This window comes from Gopherus evgoodei, unplaced genomic scaffold (assembly GCF_007399415.2).
Source record: "Gopherus evgoodei ecotype Sinaloan lineage unplaced genomic scaffold, rGopEvg1_v1.p scaffold_42_arrow_ctg1, whole genome shotgun sequence".
Classification (NCBI taxonomy): Eukaryota; Metazoa; Chordata; order Testudines; family Testudinidae; genus Gopherus; species Gopherus evgoodei.
The window spans coordinates 1390293-1406544 of NW_022060063.1; the positions used below are offsets into that span (position 1 = coordinate 1390293).

General features: G+C 51.6%; 1 protein-coding gene across 3 annotated transcripts in view; it reads left to right on the forward strand.

Moving 5' to 3' along the window:
- PPP1R1A (protein phosphatase 1 regulatory inhibitor subunit 1A) overlaps positions 1–16252 on the forward strand; it is a 63321-nt gene that overhangs the window by 25129 nt on the left and 21940 nt on the right. For all 3 annotated transcript variants that reach the window (XM_030546216.1, XM_030546217.1, XM_030546218.1), the window contains exon 2: positions 12272–12332. In XM_030546216.1, coding sequence (XP_030402076.1) covers positions 12272–12332 — 61 coding nt within the window. The remainder of the gene's footprint in view (positions 1–12271; positions 12333–16252) is intronic.

Below are 16252 nucleotides of genomic sequence, written 5' to 3' on the forward strand. Positions count from 1 at the left end.
AATCCCCTCCCTGGTGAAACTGCAGCCTCAGACCTGGGGGAGCAACATATGAACTTCAGCTTGGGTCTCTGTGCAGACTGCTCATGATGGAGGGCGCTCAGGTCCCATGGTGAACCTGGGCTCCCATGACATGTAACCTTGTTCTGGGCCAAGCCTGGGTGCAACCACACTCTCTGCACCAGGGCAGGTTTAAGGCAGATCCTCAGCAGGTGCTAGTCAGCATCATTTCTTTGGAGTCCCATTGCGGAGCTGGCCCTTGCCCTTGCAACCTGTTTCTCCTACCGTCTGCCCAGCAGAGCGAAGCTTAGTGCATGGGGCAGGGCACAGCTGGGCAGAGCTTGCCCCTTGCAGCTCTCCTGGGGGCAGAGGGGAAAGACGCAGAGGCTGGTGGCAGATCCCTCAGCACACACTGCCTGTGCCTGCCTCACACGGGTCCCCTGTCGCAGGCCAAAGACAGGGCAGATCCTGGCCGGCTGAAAGAGCAGTGAGTCTTCGGGAGCTGGGCTGATGCTGGAAGCAGGGCATAGCTGGGCACTGCTGGGAAATTAGAGGTGAGGAGCAAAACTCATCAGTTCTCACTGCCCCACCTAGGGGCCAGCCGTGTCCTTCCCCAGCCCTACACACCATGCCCTGGGGTAGGGTTAGAGTGAGAGGGTACCCACCCTGCAAGGGGCTGCAGTCTGCGGATGGAGGGAGCAATGCCCTGGAAGGCAGGGTCTCTGACAAGCAGGCAGGCAGGAGTTCCTGTTCTGGTGCATGTCTCCCAGGAGCTATGATGGGTGAGATGGGAGGCAGTTCAGCCTCTGTGGACCTTGCAGGACCTGGTCCCCAAAAGGCCAAGTGCCCTTATCTCCTACTGAGGTGCTGGGAGCTGTGGGTGCCATTGCCTGACAGGATCAGGCCCAGAGGCCCTGGCTTCTGAGCAGAGAGTGCCAAGAAGGGGGCTAGTTAGCTGATGGAACAGACACGTGCCCACGGCGAGCTGGACTGAGACCTTCCAACCGTGGCCCTCACACATGGTGATTAGCACTGGGGCAGGCAGGGGGCATGACTGGATTCCACCCCCTTACCCCCGCCAGGCCTCAGCCTTTGCTCTCCATTCACACCTTTCCTGTGGGAACAGGCAACAATCAAGTAATTTAATCACCAGGGAAACATCCATTTTTGTATCTTTTTAATCTCTGCTTAAAATTCAGATAGTGGGTTTCTATGGCAACTAATCTAACAAGGAGAAGAGGCATGAAAGAGCCCCTCCCCTCCCCCAGCCTAGTTGGAGGGGGGGACAGGGAGGACCCAGATTATTACCGCATAAGGACCAGAGGTGTTTCCCTCCCTACCCTTGTACTGAGCTCCAGCCACCAATCCAGGTCTCATGAGCATCTCCTCAGGGCACTGAAGAGTAAATGATTCTACTGGAAATCAGCATTTGGAGAGATTCAGGATTACGAGCGCAGGCCCAGAGACCTGGGTGCTTAGCAAATGCAAACAGGAGTTGGCACGTGAGGTGAAGAGAGAAGAGGGGTGAGTTGTTCAAGTGATGACCTGGGGCTTGGGAGATCTGCTCTAGCACTGGTGCCCTGGGTGGCACTTGGCAAGTGGCTTAGGGTCAGATTTGTAAGGGTCTGTAAGGCCCTTAAAGATGCAGGGAGGTGCCTTGCAGAGAGCTATGCACATATCTGCATCTTTAGGGGCCCAGATACCTTTAAAAATCCAGCCCTTAATGTCTGTAGGCCTCGGTTCCCCCTCTGTGCTATGCAGATAATTGCTTGGCCCTGCCTCCCAGGGGGTGTGAGGAGACATGGTGAGAGTAAGATGCTGAGATACTCTGGTGATGGGGACCAGTGACATACTTGTGGGTGCTGTGCAATCTAGTAGCACCTTATGAACAAAGCCAATTCTGCCCCTTACGGGTCTGCAGTTGCTCTCTACAGTTATTGAACACAAAGTAGGTTCATCTCATCTCTCTCTGCTCAGCAGACTCTTTGGGTCTAATGTTTCCTCCCTCTTTCCCTCCCCATCGCTCGCCCTCCCAGCCGCCCCTGCCCTGTGTGTGAGGCTGCTGCCAGAGGCCTGTGTCAGGGAGGATGCTGATATTTGCACAGAGGCCAAGCCCAGTGCAGCATGTACAAGACTTTAGCTGTGAGTAGCCTTTTGGAAAGCCACTGGCAATAACTGCTCCATTAGCAAGGAGACTGGGCCACTCCACATCCCATCCCTGGAGAACCTCTAGGGAGGGGTGAACCCCAGCAGGTTCCCGTCTCCACAGGACAGGGTGTGTTACCCCAACTGGAGAGGGGCCATGGCCACCTTTCCTTGAAGGTCAGACGATGTTGGGTTTTGGGAAGGGGGAGAGAGCTGATTGTTTGGCCCTTTGGAGAGAGGACTGGGTATGGATCCGAGCTGTCCCAGTGCTGTGATCAGGCAAAATTATAACCAACTGAAAACAGGGTCCTACACTGGGAAATGTCAGACAGCCTTATCTATAGGTGTCCCTGCAAGCTCTGCCTCTAATACCTTTCTGCTCCATGAGCCCAGAGAGAAGGGATAGCACTAGCTATTCATTGTATAATTCCAGCCTCATTTTGCCTATCAAGGGGTAATGGCAAACCCACATGGTGGACAACCCTGGGCTTCAGGATCTCTCAGCTCACTGCCGCGCTCCCCACCACCTTTCATGGATGCTTGGGCGTGGCTATGTGCCCAAACAGCAGCACTGCTGAGGTGGATGCACCAGTCTCTCCTGCTGCTGGATGGGATCTGACAACCGGCCCCAGTCAATAAGGAAGGGTCTGTTGGAGCTGGTGCCTCTGGGGGGGAGAAGATGGTGCTAACAAACCAAGCAGCGAGCTTCTCAGATGGCACTGCGAGAGCCTGCTGCAGCCAGCTAGCTAATGGAGCAAATTGCTACTTCCATCTCTTTTCCCATCACCTTGGCCAGGTTGGGGAGGGAGCAGGGAACTTGTGTCCACAGGGGCTTTGAAGAACCAGGTGCTTCCTTGGCTGAGACAGAGCACCTGTTCCAGGCCCACCTTGCACAGCCAGGAGTGGGAGTCCAGAAGGCACTGAAGACATGGCTGAGCAGGTTGTGTTTCCTGAGCTAAAATGCCCTTGGCCTGCCCCACACCCCAGCGTTTGCACTGGACTCATAGTAACAATTTTAGTTACACCCACTGCTCTTGTAGCTGGGCGTGTGGTCTCCCCACACTGAACCCCCAGCTTGGCGGGACAGGGCATCTGCCACTGCATTGTCATCCAGCACAGATCTCCCTGAACCTTGCCGGGAATCCCTCTGAGCCCTCTGGCCCTGGGATGCAGACTGGCTGTCCTTCCAAAAGACCCACTCTGTCTCAGCCAGCTGTTACTATGTTCGGTACAGGAATCGCTGTGTGAGGTTCTCTAGAGGGCTTGTGTTATACATGATCATAATGAACCCTTCTCACCTATAGATCTGTGACTCTCTAACAGTGTATGTGCCTGGGGCTGTGGGCCCTGGGCCAAACCCTGCTGACGGCCTATGGCAAGGGTCATTACCTGTCACAGAAACGCCACCAGTTCCCACTTTTGCATAGGGTAAAGTGTTGTTATGCTAATTGTGATGTATTGATACATCAGATCTCCCTGGTGCTTTGTCTCCCTGTGCCTGACCGAAGGGACCCCTCATCCAGGGCAGAGCTGGCTTTATGCTACTGAGTGAATTTTGTACCCTCCCTACCTGGGATCATGAGCCCAAGTGAACTCTCCCAGTACCCAGCCCAAGTGGGGGATTGTACAGCTTTGGCTGGTTGCAACATAAATATTTTAGTACAATTCAGGATGGAAGAGGGTGTCGTGGGTAGGTGCTGGCCTGGGCTCAGGACTCTTGGCTTCAGTTCAGGGCCTCACCTGGGGCATGTCACTCAATGTCTCTGGGTCTCAGTTTCCCACCTGTAACATGTGACTAAGACCACTGTCCTGGCTTCTGGGGTATGTGGAGATAACTGTATGACAGATGGTGAAGAGGAGAGAGCACTAACCATATCACAACACTGCCTTCAGGAACATTCTGGGTGGTTTGGGCACTCTTCTGGTGGCCCAGATCTCCTTGCCTGTGGACACGGTCACAGCTGATTACTAGGCCTTGCAGACCTGGAGTATTGATCCTGGAGACCCTGCTGCCTCAACGTCATTTCTGGTTGAATAATCTCCAGTGGGTCTCATTGGAAAGAGCAACTGGCTCCAGTGCCTCCGAGAGTGCCCGACAGAGAGAGAGGGGGATGGAGTCTGATGGGATCTCTGGGGATGAGAGGGATCTCTGTCACAGCTGCCTTCATTTTCCAACAGAAAATGGCAGTATCCACAGTAAGCAGCAAGCTGCCATCCTCAGGGCAAATCGACATGGCCAGAGGGTACCTAGGCACCCCTGAGATCCCTCCCCCAGGATGGCTGCAGCACGGCATGGAAATCCATCCATCCTAGGTGCAGAAAACCAGCTACTGACAACAGAGCCTGCTGGGGAACCATGTCAGGCAAGAGGCATTTCTGGCCAACAGAGGGCTAGTGCCAGGGCACATTCCCCAGGAGACCTGCTCAGGAGGGCTGGAAATTGAAGGGCAATGGAGGAAAGCAGGACTAGTTGCTTAGGAAGTGGCTTGCAGCTGGGATACAACTGCCCAGAGTTCCCCCAGGGCTGGGCAATGACGAGGCTGGCTCTAATCACTGACAACATGAGACCAGTTTGTTTTGTTTGCTGCAGAGAGTGAACTCCAGCCACCCAGGAGAATCCAGAGGCCCCACCTGGCAGACTGGCTCCAGAGACAGAGTGGCAGCAATGCCCTTACCTTGAGAAGGGGCTCTGCCCAAGATGGCGGAGGAGAGAGAATCAGCCCAGCCTGGGCTGCTATTGCTGCCAGTGATTGCCAAACCCTCCCCTTGTCGCCTCTGTGCCACATGAGAGAGGACAGAATTTGGGGAGCAGGAAGTGCAGAGATCTCATGGGGGCTGCTGGGGAACAGGTTGTATCACGGCATTGAAAAGGGGAGCCGATGGTTCTGCTGGGGGAGCAGGAAGGGCAGGAGGAGAAGCACCCCTGCTGGAGCTAGGATGGTCTAGAGCAGAATCCACGCTGCATCCCCCCAACCCTAACCCCAGCCCCTTCCCCCACTGGGCAGATCTGCTGCTGCGACGTATCGTCTGAAGCCTTTAGACATCGTGGTCCCGTCTTGTTCACGTTGACTGTTTGCTATGCAGGTCCGGGGGCAGGATTGGTCACATGACATTGTTCCTGTTCTCTACCAAGAGAACGTTTTTGGGAAGCAGGAGAAAAGCGGATGGGGAATAGTGACTGGTTTCTTTCTGGTTTCACTTTTCACTCTTCACGTGAACCACCGAGGAGTCATAAACGTTGCTGTGCATGAACTGGCCGTGTGGGAGTTTCTGGATCTTTTCTGGGACAAGCTACCATGACTGCTCTCTAACCTAGCACTGCCTCGCTCTGCCAGGGACTCACTCGGCTACCACCACCTTTCTGGGTTTGCTCATCCCATGCTGCGGCCTCCTGAGCCACAGCACCATCGCTGTGAGGGCCTCGGGCGGGTCTGAGGGACGGATGGCAGAGGCCCATGTGGTGTGGAAATGGCTCAAAGGAGGGGAATCTTCTGCCACTTAAATATTTTCCCCTCCTTCCTTGGAAGCAAGACGGACACAATGTGGCCAAAGGGTGTGTTGTTAATCAGGACTCTGCCCTGCCTGCCAGCCAGACCGTGCTGTGGACAGTTGGCACAGTCTGCCTGGCATCTTTGCAAGTAAGAACCAAAGAGGGATGGTAGAAAATCTGCCGGGGATCCCAAAGCCCTGGCTGAGCCTCAGGCCCAGAGCAGCTAATGGCAGCTGGGGGATGAAGGGGGTGCCTGTGTGTATTGTATAAATAACACACTGATGGTGCTTTGGGAGCTGCAGTGCAGAAAGGCCTCGCTCTATGTTCCCCACACCACTGATCCATCCCATGGCTCCTGATATTGATGGGAGGCAGGCAGCAAAGTGGAAGTAGCCTGTGAAAACAGCAGTAGTCTGGGCTGCTCTCTGCTATATGGTCCAGCCCCAGCTGGAGGCTCAGGGGAGCAGTATTGGGTTCAGCCTCTGCTCAGTAACTGGTTCAAATCCAGCCTGCTCAGAGCAGCCCTGGCTGCAGGCTGTTACTGCCTGACTCTTCCTCCATCAAGTGAGCTCTCTAACGCACAGTGGATCAGTATCCATGCAGACTGTGTGCAGACATCCTCCCACCTGAGGCTGCTGATAGCTCTCAGCGTCCGTGGGTCTCAGAGGGTTTTACAAACAGGCTAAGAACCATCCAAAAGGCAGACAAATTCAAATTGCCGAGAAGGCGCAGATTTGTAACTGGGAGGGAGATTAACCATTGGAACTTGCCAAAGGAAGGGCTGGAGTCACCACCTCTTGCTGTCTTCAGATCCAGTCTGGAGGCCTTTCTGAAAGGGATTTCAGCCAAACACACGTTACTGGGCCTAGTACAGGGGTAACTGGGGGACACTGAATGGCCTCTGTGACACAGGAGGTCAGACTAGATGATCTGAGAATCCCTTCTGGCTTTAAATCCTACAGTTCACCCTTATTTTACAGAAGGGGAAACAGGGACAAAACAGGGGAACTGATTTATGCAGAGCCAGATAGCACAACAGGAAACAGAACCCAGGAGTCCATTTTGAAGTACTTGGAGGAGAGGAAGGTGATCAGGAACAGTCAACATGGATTCGCCAAGGGCAAGTCATGACTGACCAACCTGATTGCCTTCTATGATGAGATAACTGGCTCTGTGGGTATGGGGAAAGCGATGGATGTAATATATCTTGATTTTAACAAAGCTTTTGATACAGTCTCCCACACTATTCTTGCCAGCAAGTTAAAAAAGTATGGATTGGATGACTGGACTATAAGGTGGATAAAAAGCTGGCTAGATCGTCAGGCTCAACGGGAGTGATCAATGGCTCGATGTCTAGCTGGCAGCCGGTATCAAGCGGAGTGACCCAGCGGTCGGTCCTGGGGCCAGTTTTGTTCAAAATCTTCATTAATTAACTGAATGATGGAATGGTTTGCACCCTCAGCAAGTTCACGGATGACAGTAAGCTGTGGGAGAGGTGGATATGCTGGTGGGTAGGGAGAGGGTCCAGAGTGACCTAGACAAATTGGAGGATTTGGCCAAAAGAAATCTGATGAGGTTCAACAAGGACAAGTGCAGAGTCCTGCACTTAGGAAGGAAGAATCCCATGCACTGCTACAGGCTGGGGACTGACTGGCTAAGCGGCAGCTCTGCAGAAAAGGACCTGGGGATTACACTGGACAAGAAGCTGGATCTGAGTCAGCAGTGGGCCCTTGTTGCCAAGAAGGCTAACGGTATATTGGGCTGCATTAATAGGAGCATTGCCAGCAGATCAAGGGAAGTGATTATTTCCCTCTATTCAGCATTGGTGAGACCACATTTGGAGTGTTGTGTCCAGTTTTGGTCCCCCCACTATAGAAGGGATGTGAACAAATTGGACAGAGTCCTGCAGAGGGCAATGAAAATGATTAAGGGGTTGGGGCACGTGGCTTATAAGGAGAGGCTGAGGGAACTGGGCTTATTTAGTCTGCAGAAGAGGCGAGTGAGGGGGAATTTGATAGCAGCCTTCAACTACCTGAAAGGGGGATTCCAAAGAGGATGGAGCTAGACTGTTCTCAGTGGTGGCAGATGACAGAACAAGGAGCAGTGGGGGAGGTTTAGGTTGGATATTAGGAAAAACTATTTCACTCAGAGGGTAGTGAAACATTGGAATGGGTTACCTTAAGAGGTGGTGGAATCTCCTTCCTTAGAGATTTTAAAGGCCCAGCTTGACAAAGCCCTGGCTGGGATGATTTGGTTGGGGTTGGTCCTGCTTTGAGCAGGGGGTTGGACTAGATAACCTCTTGAGGACTTTTCTAACTCTAATCTTCTATGATTCTATGACACCTAGCCTGGGGTGTGACTTGCTGGGCCTCCTTTGACTGGAGGTGTAGGGGGGCGAGATTCTGCATCCCACCATGTCCCTTTTGCTGCTGCCAGGAGGGGAAAGGCCCTGTATGCAGCTGGGGGAGAATGGCCCTGGTGCAGGGACTGAACTGACAATCACAGGCCTCTCCATCAGCCCCAGGGTTCGGGGTGCTGGAGCAGGCTGGGACCGGAGGAGGCAGGCCAGCTGTGGGAGGGACCAGGGCTGTAGGGGACACTGCTATGGCAATTCTGGGTTGTGCTGCTTCCCACAGGCAGCTTGGCCTCAGCTCCCCATGGGCAGCACAAGCTCAGCTCCTCCTGGCTGTGATTGGCCACCAAAACCCCGTGGTGCTGAGTATGCACCCTGATTAGTTGACCAAAGCTTTTTAAACCGGGCACAAGCTGCATCTTTCGGGCAAAGAGCAAATGCTTGGTATTGGTGGGTGAAACCCCTGCCCCTCTGGGCAGCAGCACCAAGAATAGCCATCCCCCCAGTGTCCATGCGAACCAAGGCCCCTTTACAAGGTTGTCTGCAGGGGCTGAACCTGGCCAGATGGAAAGCAAAGACATACAGCTGAGATCAGGGCCCCACATCACTAGGGCTGGATGGGCTCTTCCTGCCCCAGGGAGCTCACACTCTTAACTAGGCAAGACAGGCTAATGTTATATAATTGCCCCATGTTACACATGAGGAGCTGAGGCCCAGAGACACTAAGGGCCTGAATCCACAAAGGTATTTAGGCTCCTAAGTTCTACTGAAAGCAGCCTGAAATCAGGGAAAGTTAGGAAACTGAATACTCTGTGGCTCTGGGCCTAAGGGATTTGCCGAGGGTCACACAAAGCACCTGTGGCAGAACCAACAATTGCTCCCAGAATTTCTGAGTCTCAATACAACACCTTAAGTACAAGGCTATAATTCTATCCTGGTCAGCTGCCTCCCCCAGCTGTCATGGGACCCCGCCCCATGACTAGTCAGGCTTCAATCTCAATGCCCCATCCAGCCACCTGTCACCCAGAGTAAACAAATGTAAATGATCGAACAGTGCAGGTGGGCTCTGCTCTCTGTGCTGAGCAATGGACAGCACCCGGCCTTGGTGTGATCAATTTGTTAAACATGCCCTGGTAGTTAATGGCTGTACCTTGCTTTGAACACAGCAAGCGCTCGAATTAAATGATTAATTAATTACCCTTGTTGAAGTGCTCTGGCGATGAAGAGCACTATTAATAAGAAGCAGCCTCAGTGGAGGAGGAAGACTGGAGCTAAACAGGACCACAAACAGCTCAGACATTGCCAAGTGTTTATCAGCACTGGGTATAATTAGCCCACGTACCTTATTATAGTCAATATTTTCCATGTTTGCCAGGAACTGTTTAAGACATTGATTTTAAAGGACATCTGCATCATGCTGAGCTTGTTGGAAGCTGCCTAGGCTCCAAGCCACCCAGCCATGGAGGAACTTATGGTGCTAGAGAGACATCAGGGGGCAGCTCCTTGGCTGGAGCTTTGCTGATTTGCACCCTTGCCTCCAGCTACATCATCTCAAGACTCATTACTGTTTCCATTCCCATTGCACCCAAGTCCAAACACCTCACCTGCCCCAAGAACTCACAACCTAGCAGGCACCCTAGAGGGGAGAAGGGAAGGTTCATGATCCCCAGATCCCAGCTGAGGCCCAGAGGGATTATGTGATTAACTCAAGGTCACACCAGAAGGCTATGGCAGAGCTGGGAATTTAGCCCTCATTACCAGAGTCCCAACAACCTGCCTACAAGTCCAGCCTTCCTCCTATCCAGTGTTGCCTCCTGAGCCAGATTTTTGAAAGATCTCAGCTTCCTTTTAGATGCCAAGAGAAGTGGGCCAGATGTTCAAAACAGTAACACATAGATCCTAAACTCTAGAAATTAGAGATCCCTAGCTCTTGTCTAGCACTTTTCATCAGTAGATCTCAAAGCACTTTACAGGTAGGTCAGGATCATTATCCGTGTTTTACAGATGGGGAGACTCATAGACTTAAGGTCAGAAGGGACCATTATGATCATCTAGTCTGACCTCCTGCACAATGCAGGCCACAGAATCTCACCTACCCACTCCGGTAACAAACCCCTAACCTATGTCAGAGTTATTGAAGTCCTCAAATCATGGTTTAAAGACCTCGAGGTGCAGAGAATCCTCCAGTAAGTGACCCATGCCCCATGCTGCAGAGGAAGGCGAAAAACCTCCACGGCCTCTGCCATTCTGTCCTGGAGGAAAGTTCCTTCCTGACCCCAAATATGGTGATCAGCTAAACCCTGAGCATGTGAGCAAGACTCACCAGCCAGCACCCAGGAAAGAATTCTCTGTAGTAACTCAGATCCCACCCCATCTAAGATCCCATCACAGGCTATTGGGCATATTTACCTGCTAATAATAAAAAACCAATTAATTGCCAAAATTAAGCTATCCCATTATGCCATCCCTTCCATAAATTTATCAAGCCTAGTCTTGAAGCCAGATATGTCTTTTGCCCCCACTGCTCCCTTTGGAAGGCTGTTCCAGAACTTCACTCCTCTAATGGTTAGAAACCTTCATCTAATTTCAGTTCTAAACTTCCTAGTGTCCAGGTTATATCCATTTGTTCTTGTGTCCACATTGGTACTAAACTTAAATAATTCCTCTCCCTCCCTGAGGCACAGAGCAAGGAAGTTGACTTTCCAAAGGTCACTAAGCAGGCCAGGTGCAGTACTATCCACTGGGTGCCACTACCTGATTATTTCTGTAATCCAATGAATCTACAAGCTTGCTGCTCTGGGCTGATGATGCAATGATTGTATCAGTTATAAACTATATATGGCTCCCTTGTCACTTTTTCAGCCTTTTCTTAAAGAGACGGTGTTCTTCATTGTTTGTGCCCTGGTCTACACTACAAACGTATGTCGGTATCACTATGTCTGTCAGGACCCCTGTGTGATGCAGTTACACTGACCTATCTCCTAGCATAGACAGCGCTGTCAATGGGAGGGCTTCTCCTGTCGACATAGCAACCGCCTCTCAGGGAGGTAGAGTACCTACACTGATGGGAGAAGCTCTCCTGTGGGTGTAGGTAGTTTCTTCAGTAAGTCCTGCAGCTCTGTAAGCATAGACAAGCCCCATGTTACATATGGGAATAGTGGAGCTGGTTGGGCACTCATTTCCCCCCTGTGAAAAGTTTAGCCGTTCTGCTGCAATTTTCCTTTGAAAAACAGTTTTGTTTCTGGTGAAAAACTGAAAAAAAAAGTGGATTTAAACTAAAATATCTCAGCTTTTGGGGCTTTGTATTTTTGACAAAAACCCAATTTTGGATGGAAACGGAAATTATTTTTTGAAAAATTCCATTTGGTCAAAAAACCATTTTCTATCAAAAAATATTTATGGGAAATTTTTGACAGCTCTAGTCAATATTGCTGCATGTTGCCATGTTGGATACACTAACAGAGGACTGAGACTGGGCTTGTGGTTCAAGACAGGAGACCTGGATTCTATCGTCATGTTTGCCATCAATTTTATGCACAACCTTGGGCCTCTCTCGTGCCTCAGTTTCCGCATCTATAAAGTGGTGACGACATTCTTTCTCTACCTGCCCAGGGGAGGAGTCATTTATATTTGCCAGGTGCTTTGGGATCCTCAACTGAGAGTGATATAGAACCAGAATCCCAGAGTGAATTCCCACCTCCTTGCAACTTTATAGTTGTATGAAATCCTTCCCCAGATGCAGATTTTGGGGCTTGAGCTATTTCTAATTAATGCTGTACTAAATATCAGCCCACCTGCAGCTGCTGTGCAAGAGACACATGGCCAGGGTCAGGGTCGGCTCCAGGGTTTTTGCCTCCCCAAGCAGCAGAAAGAAGAAGAAGGAAAAAAAAGCCGCGATCGCGATCTGCAGCTCTACTGCCGCTGCTTCAGTATTCAGCATCAATTCGGCGGTGGGTCCTTCCCTCTGAGAGGGAGTGAGGGACCCGCCGCCAAATTGCCGCAGGAGACCTGGACGTGCCACCCCTCACCGTTGGCCGCCCCAAGCAGCTGCTTGCTGGGCTGGTGCCTGGAGCCAGCCCTGGCCAGGGTGTAGTAAGTACCTACAGACAGAGCATCAGGCTGAACAGCAGTGCCGCAGCCGGTTTCAAACGGCTTGCTGCACCCGGCAGTAGCAGGCTGGCCCAGCCTGTTGGCTCTGTCTCTGGGGTGCTGCCGTATTGTATTGCACTGTCTCCTGTTGCACGGCAGATGTTTAGAGATTATCTTTGTCCCCTCTCTCTGTTTAGATCCGGAGGCGCCGGCCAACTCCAGCCACCCTGGTTCTGAGCAGCGACCAGTCATCCCCAGGTGAGAGTTGTAGCCAGCGGATGATTTGCAGGAATCGGTCTCTCTTCCAGAGACCCTGGGAAACAGGTTTCTTTTCTCAGGCCCAGCCAGGGTGGGTGGAACTTGCAGAGCCCATGCCCATATGCCAGGGGCCTCTCCAGGCACACCAACCCCACTCCAAAACCTGCTCCCCATTAACGAGTGGGCCTGGGCAAGGGATCATGGTTGTAAGGTCCCCACATCCGGAAGAGCAGTCCTGGTTTCTGGCCACGTGCTAGTGGTGAATTTGTAGGCACCACCGCTCTAGTACGGCCCCACAGTGCAAACCCCCAGACTCGGGGACGGGGGGACTTGGTCCCTCATCAGAGCGGGATTTCGCCCTCACCTTCCCTTCCAGCTGCTTCCCCACCCCCACCAGCACCACCTTGCTCCAATCCAGGCTGCACTTCCTGTTCTGCTCCCAGGGCAGGAGCAGTCATAGAGTCCCTGGGGGCTCAGCCCCCTGCCTCACCCTGTCAATCTTCCCTCTCCTTTGGAAACAGCTGCCTCTGGCATCCGAGAGCCCTGGCCTGCACTGTCCCATCCCAGGAGCCCTTTGGCAGCATCTCCCCGCACCAGGCAGCAGCTGCCTGGCTGAACTACATGTCCCTGGGATCTGTCTGTCTCTCTGTCTAGGGAGACGTCAAGGCAGTTGCCTGCCCTCTGCTTGCAAGGGCTGCATCTGACCTACAATGTGACGTGTAGACTCTGACAGCAGCCATGGGGCTCCCAACCTCTGGGCTGGGGGACAGGGATGTGGCTGTCTACTGTGCTTCACTCCCCCTCCTTGAATCTCTCCTGCTTCCCTCCTCTCCTTATGCCTCTCCCTCCTTCTCTCTCCAGCTCTCTCCCTCCCTCTTACGGTCTGTCTTTTGCTGTGCCTCCCTCCCAGCCGCACACCCGGCCCCTTGCAGGCTGCGCCTAGGGCCTGTCAGGAAGGGGGTGGTGTTTCCTCTGGGCATGGGATGATTGTGTGCACCAGACACAGGGGAGCGAGTTAGTCGAGGTTGGCATGAGCCATGCGAGTGGGTAAGAAAGCAGCAGGACTCAGACTGCACTGCAGAGGCCACCGACGGCGATTTCCAATGTGGACCCCACCACAGTCTGGCCCTGAATCCCGTATTGAGGCTCTGAAATACATGGCCTGATTGTTCTTGCTTCTGATTTTCCAGTTCTTGTTGATTCGAGGGGGATAGGGAGATGATCAGCACCTTTGATATCAGGCCACTGATTTGGAAGGGGCTTGTGTTAAGGCATTTTGCAACCTGCATGTGTTCAGATGGTCACAGTGGCTATATCGACAACCCTAGAAGTTTACAGCTCATGAGCCTGTCTGAAAAATCATGGACTGTCCCCCTGTGGTTTACAGTGTAGTCAACTCTACCAGTCATCACAAGTAAGGCAGGTGTGGCCCCTCCTGCTGGAGCTCTTGTTAGAGGTCTCAACTAAGAACAGGGCACTGCACAGACAGTCCCTGCCCCCAGCAGTTCACCATCTCACATGCAGCAGGGTGATACATGTAGAGTATAAGCTGGAATAGAGATTCGCCAAATTCATGTCATGTCAGGACCACCTAATTTGAGGGGAACAAGTTTCAGACAGTACTTGAGTCCCAAAAAAGGAGTGCCGGAGCCCCCAGCCCCAGCTCCCCACTCCAGAGGAGTAATGGCAGCTCAATAACCAGTACTGTCCCGGAGCAGGGAGCTGGTCAGAAGTACTGAAACGCTACTCTGGAGTGTGTTGGCATGACTGAATTGCTAGTTCTGAGCCCAGCTACACTGGGATTCAAACCCATGACCAAAAGGCTCTTTAGCAACGCTCCAAGCTGCTTTCTGGAAAGATACATTTATTAAATGCCTGGTGCCCGTGGAGTAACCCTGCCCCTGAATTGGTGCTAGCTAGAGAGAGTTGGACAAGGAGCTAACTCTCAGTTGTTTGCAACAGCTCCCCCAAAGAAACTATATTGCAAAGCTAACAACAATAAAGCATTTCTTCAAAGGCTGGATGCTGCTCACTCTCTGGGAAAAGAACGTGTAAGACTATGTGTAATAGCACCACCTGGTGAGTCCCACTAACAACACAGAACTAGAGCTGGGTGAACTTTTTCAGACAATAGTTCAGGGGTGGCCAAACTTCCTGGCCTTTCGAGCCACATACTACAATCTTCAGAAGTTTGAGAGCCGGGGCACACCTTCTGGGAGCCAGAGACTGGGGCTTCAGCTCCTGCTGAAGCCACTAGCCCTGGCAGGTGCACCCTACAGGGTTGAAGCCCCAAGACCCCCCTCCCGCTGCACAGAAGCCCCGAGACCCCCACTCCCTGCTGGGCAGAAACCCCTACCACACCACCCTGCTGCAAGGTAGAGATCCCAAGCTCCCCCCTCTCCCAGGCTAGTAGGTGGAGAATGGGAGATGTGAGGGAGGGACTCTGTGAGCCGCACTTCAGTGGTAAAAGAGCCACCCCTTCAATACTTTATTTAACAAAAAAAATCAATATTAGGTTGACTGAAGCTTTTCATGAATTCAGGCTGAATTTGGCAAATCATTTCTGCCTTTAAAAAAAAGGTGTTTTTTTTTAAAGTTGAAACTTTTTACACTTTCAAAATGAAACATTTTGACTTTTACTTTCAAACCAATGTTCTATTTCAGAGTGTAGCTAGGGTAACTGAAAAACCAAAACGAAAGAGGAAAAATCACCTGAAAACAAAACAAAAAACCTGAAAATTTTCTGTTTTGGATCAGCGCAAACCAAACAGAAATTCGGATTTTTTGGTTCAGCCAGTGAATGAAAAAATCAGTATTTCATTCAGCTCTATATAGATCACATTGTTACAGTGTTTTCTGGATGCCTGCCATACATTTTCAGGCTGGTCAATTCCATCAAGTATCAGAGGGTAGCCGTGTTAGTCTGGATCTGTAAAAGCAGCAAAGAATCCTGTGGCACCTTATAGACTAACAGACGTTTTGGAGCATGAGCTTTCGTGGATGAATACCCACTTCCTCAGATGCATGTGCAAGTTTCTTCATGAGGTTGATGGATTTCCATTCCATACGGCTAAATGCAGTGCCTTGCATGGTGTCAAGTATCAGAGGGTAGCCGTGTTAGTCTGGATCTGTAAAAGCAGCAAAGAATCCTGTGGCATCTTATAGACTAACAGACGTTTTGGAGCATGAGCTTTCGTGGGTGAATACCCACTTCCTCAGATGCAGGATTTGCACACTTGCATCTGAGGAAGTGGGTATTCACCCACGAAAGCTCATGCTCCAAAACGTCTGTTAGTCTATAAGGTGCCACAGAATTCCATCAAATTATTTTTGATGGAAAATTGGGTTTTTGATTAAATGATAGCAGCCCAAAGAGTCTGCTTTCTGAGGAAAAACACATTTTTTGTTAAATAACCAAACACCTGAAAACAGAAATATTTCAATTCAGAGAGCCTGCTGCAGGCCTCATGGGAGTTCTCATCTCCCCATTCTCCTCTATGAGCTGGCCTGGACTACGTCTCCCAAGATACACAAGGACTTCATGATGCAACTGCCTCCCCTCACCAGCTGGGAGATGCTGTCAGACCAGAGCCTGGCCTATAGAGGGGAATGGGAGTTTGGAGCACTCAGACTACAGATCCCATGAGGCATTTCCAGATGGAAATACTTTGTTTCGCACCAAAAAGTTGAAATTTTCTTCAAAAAACAATCCCATTTTCCAATCGCCTCTCCTAGATTTTCCTTTTCAGAACTTGGTGCCACCGTTCCTAGTGCTCACCCCTCCTCACCTCAGGCCTGTCCCTGCTCAGGGCTGGTGCAAGGATGTTTCGCACCCTAGGCTAAACTTCCACCTTGCGCCCTCCTCCCGCCCGCCCTGAGGCAACCCCTCTGCCCCAGCTCACCCCTGCTCCGCGCACAAG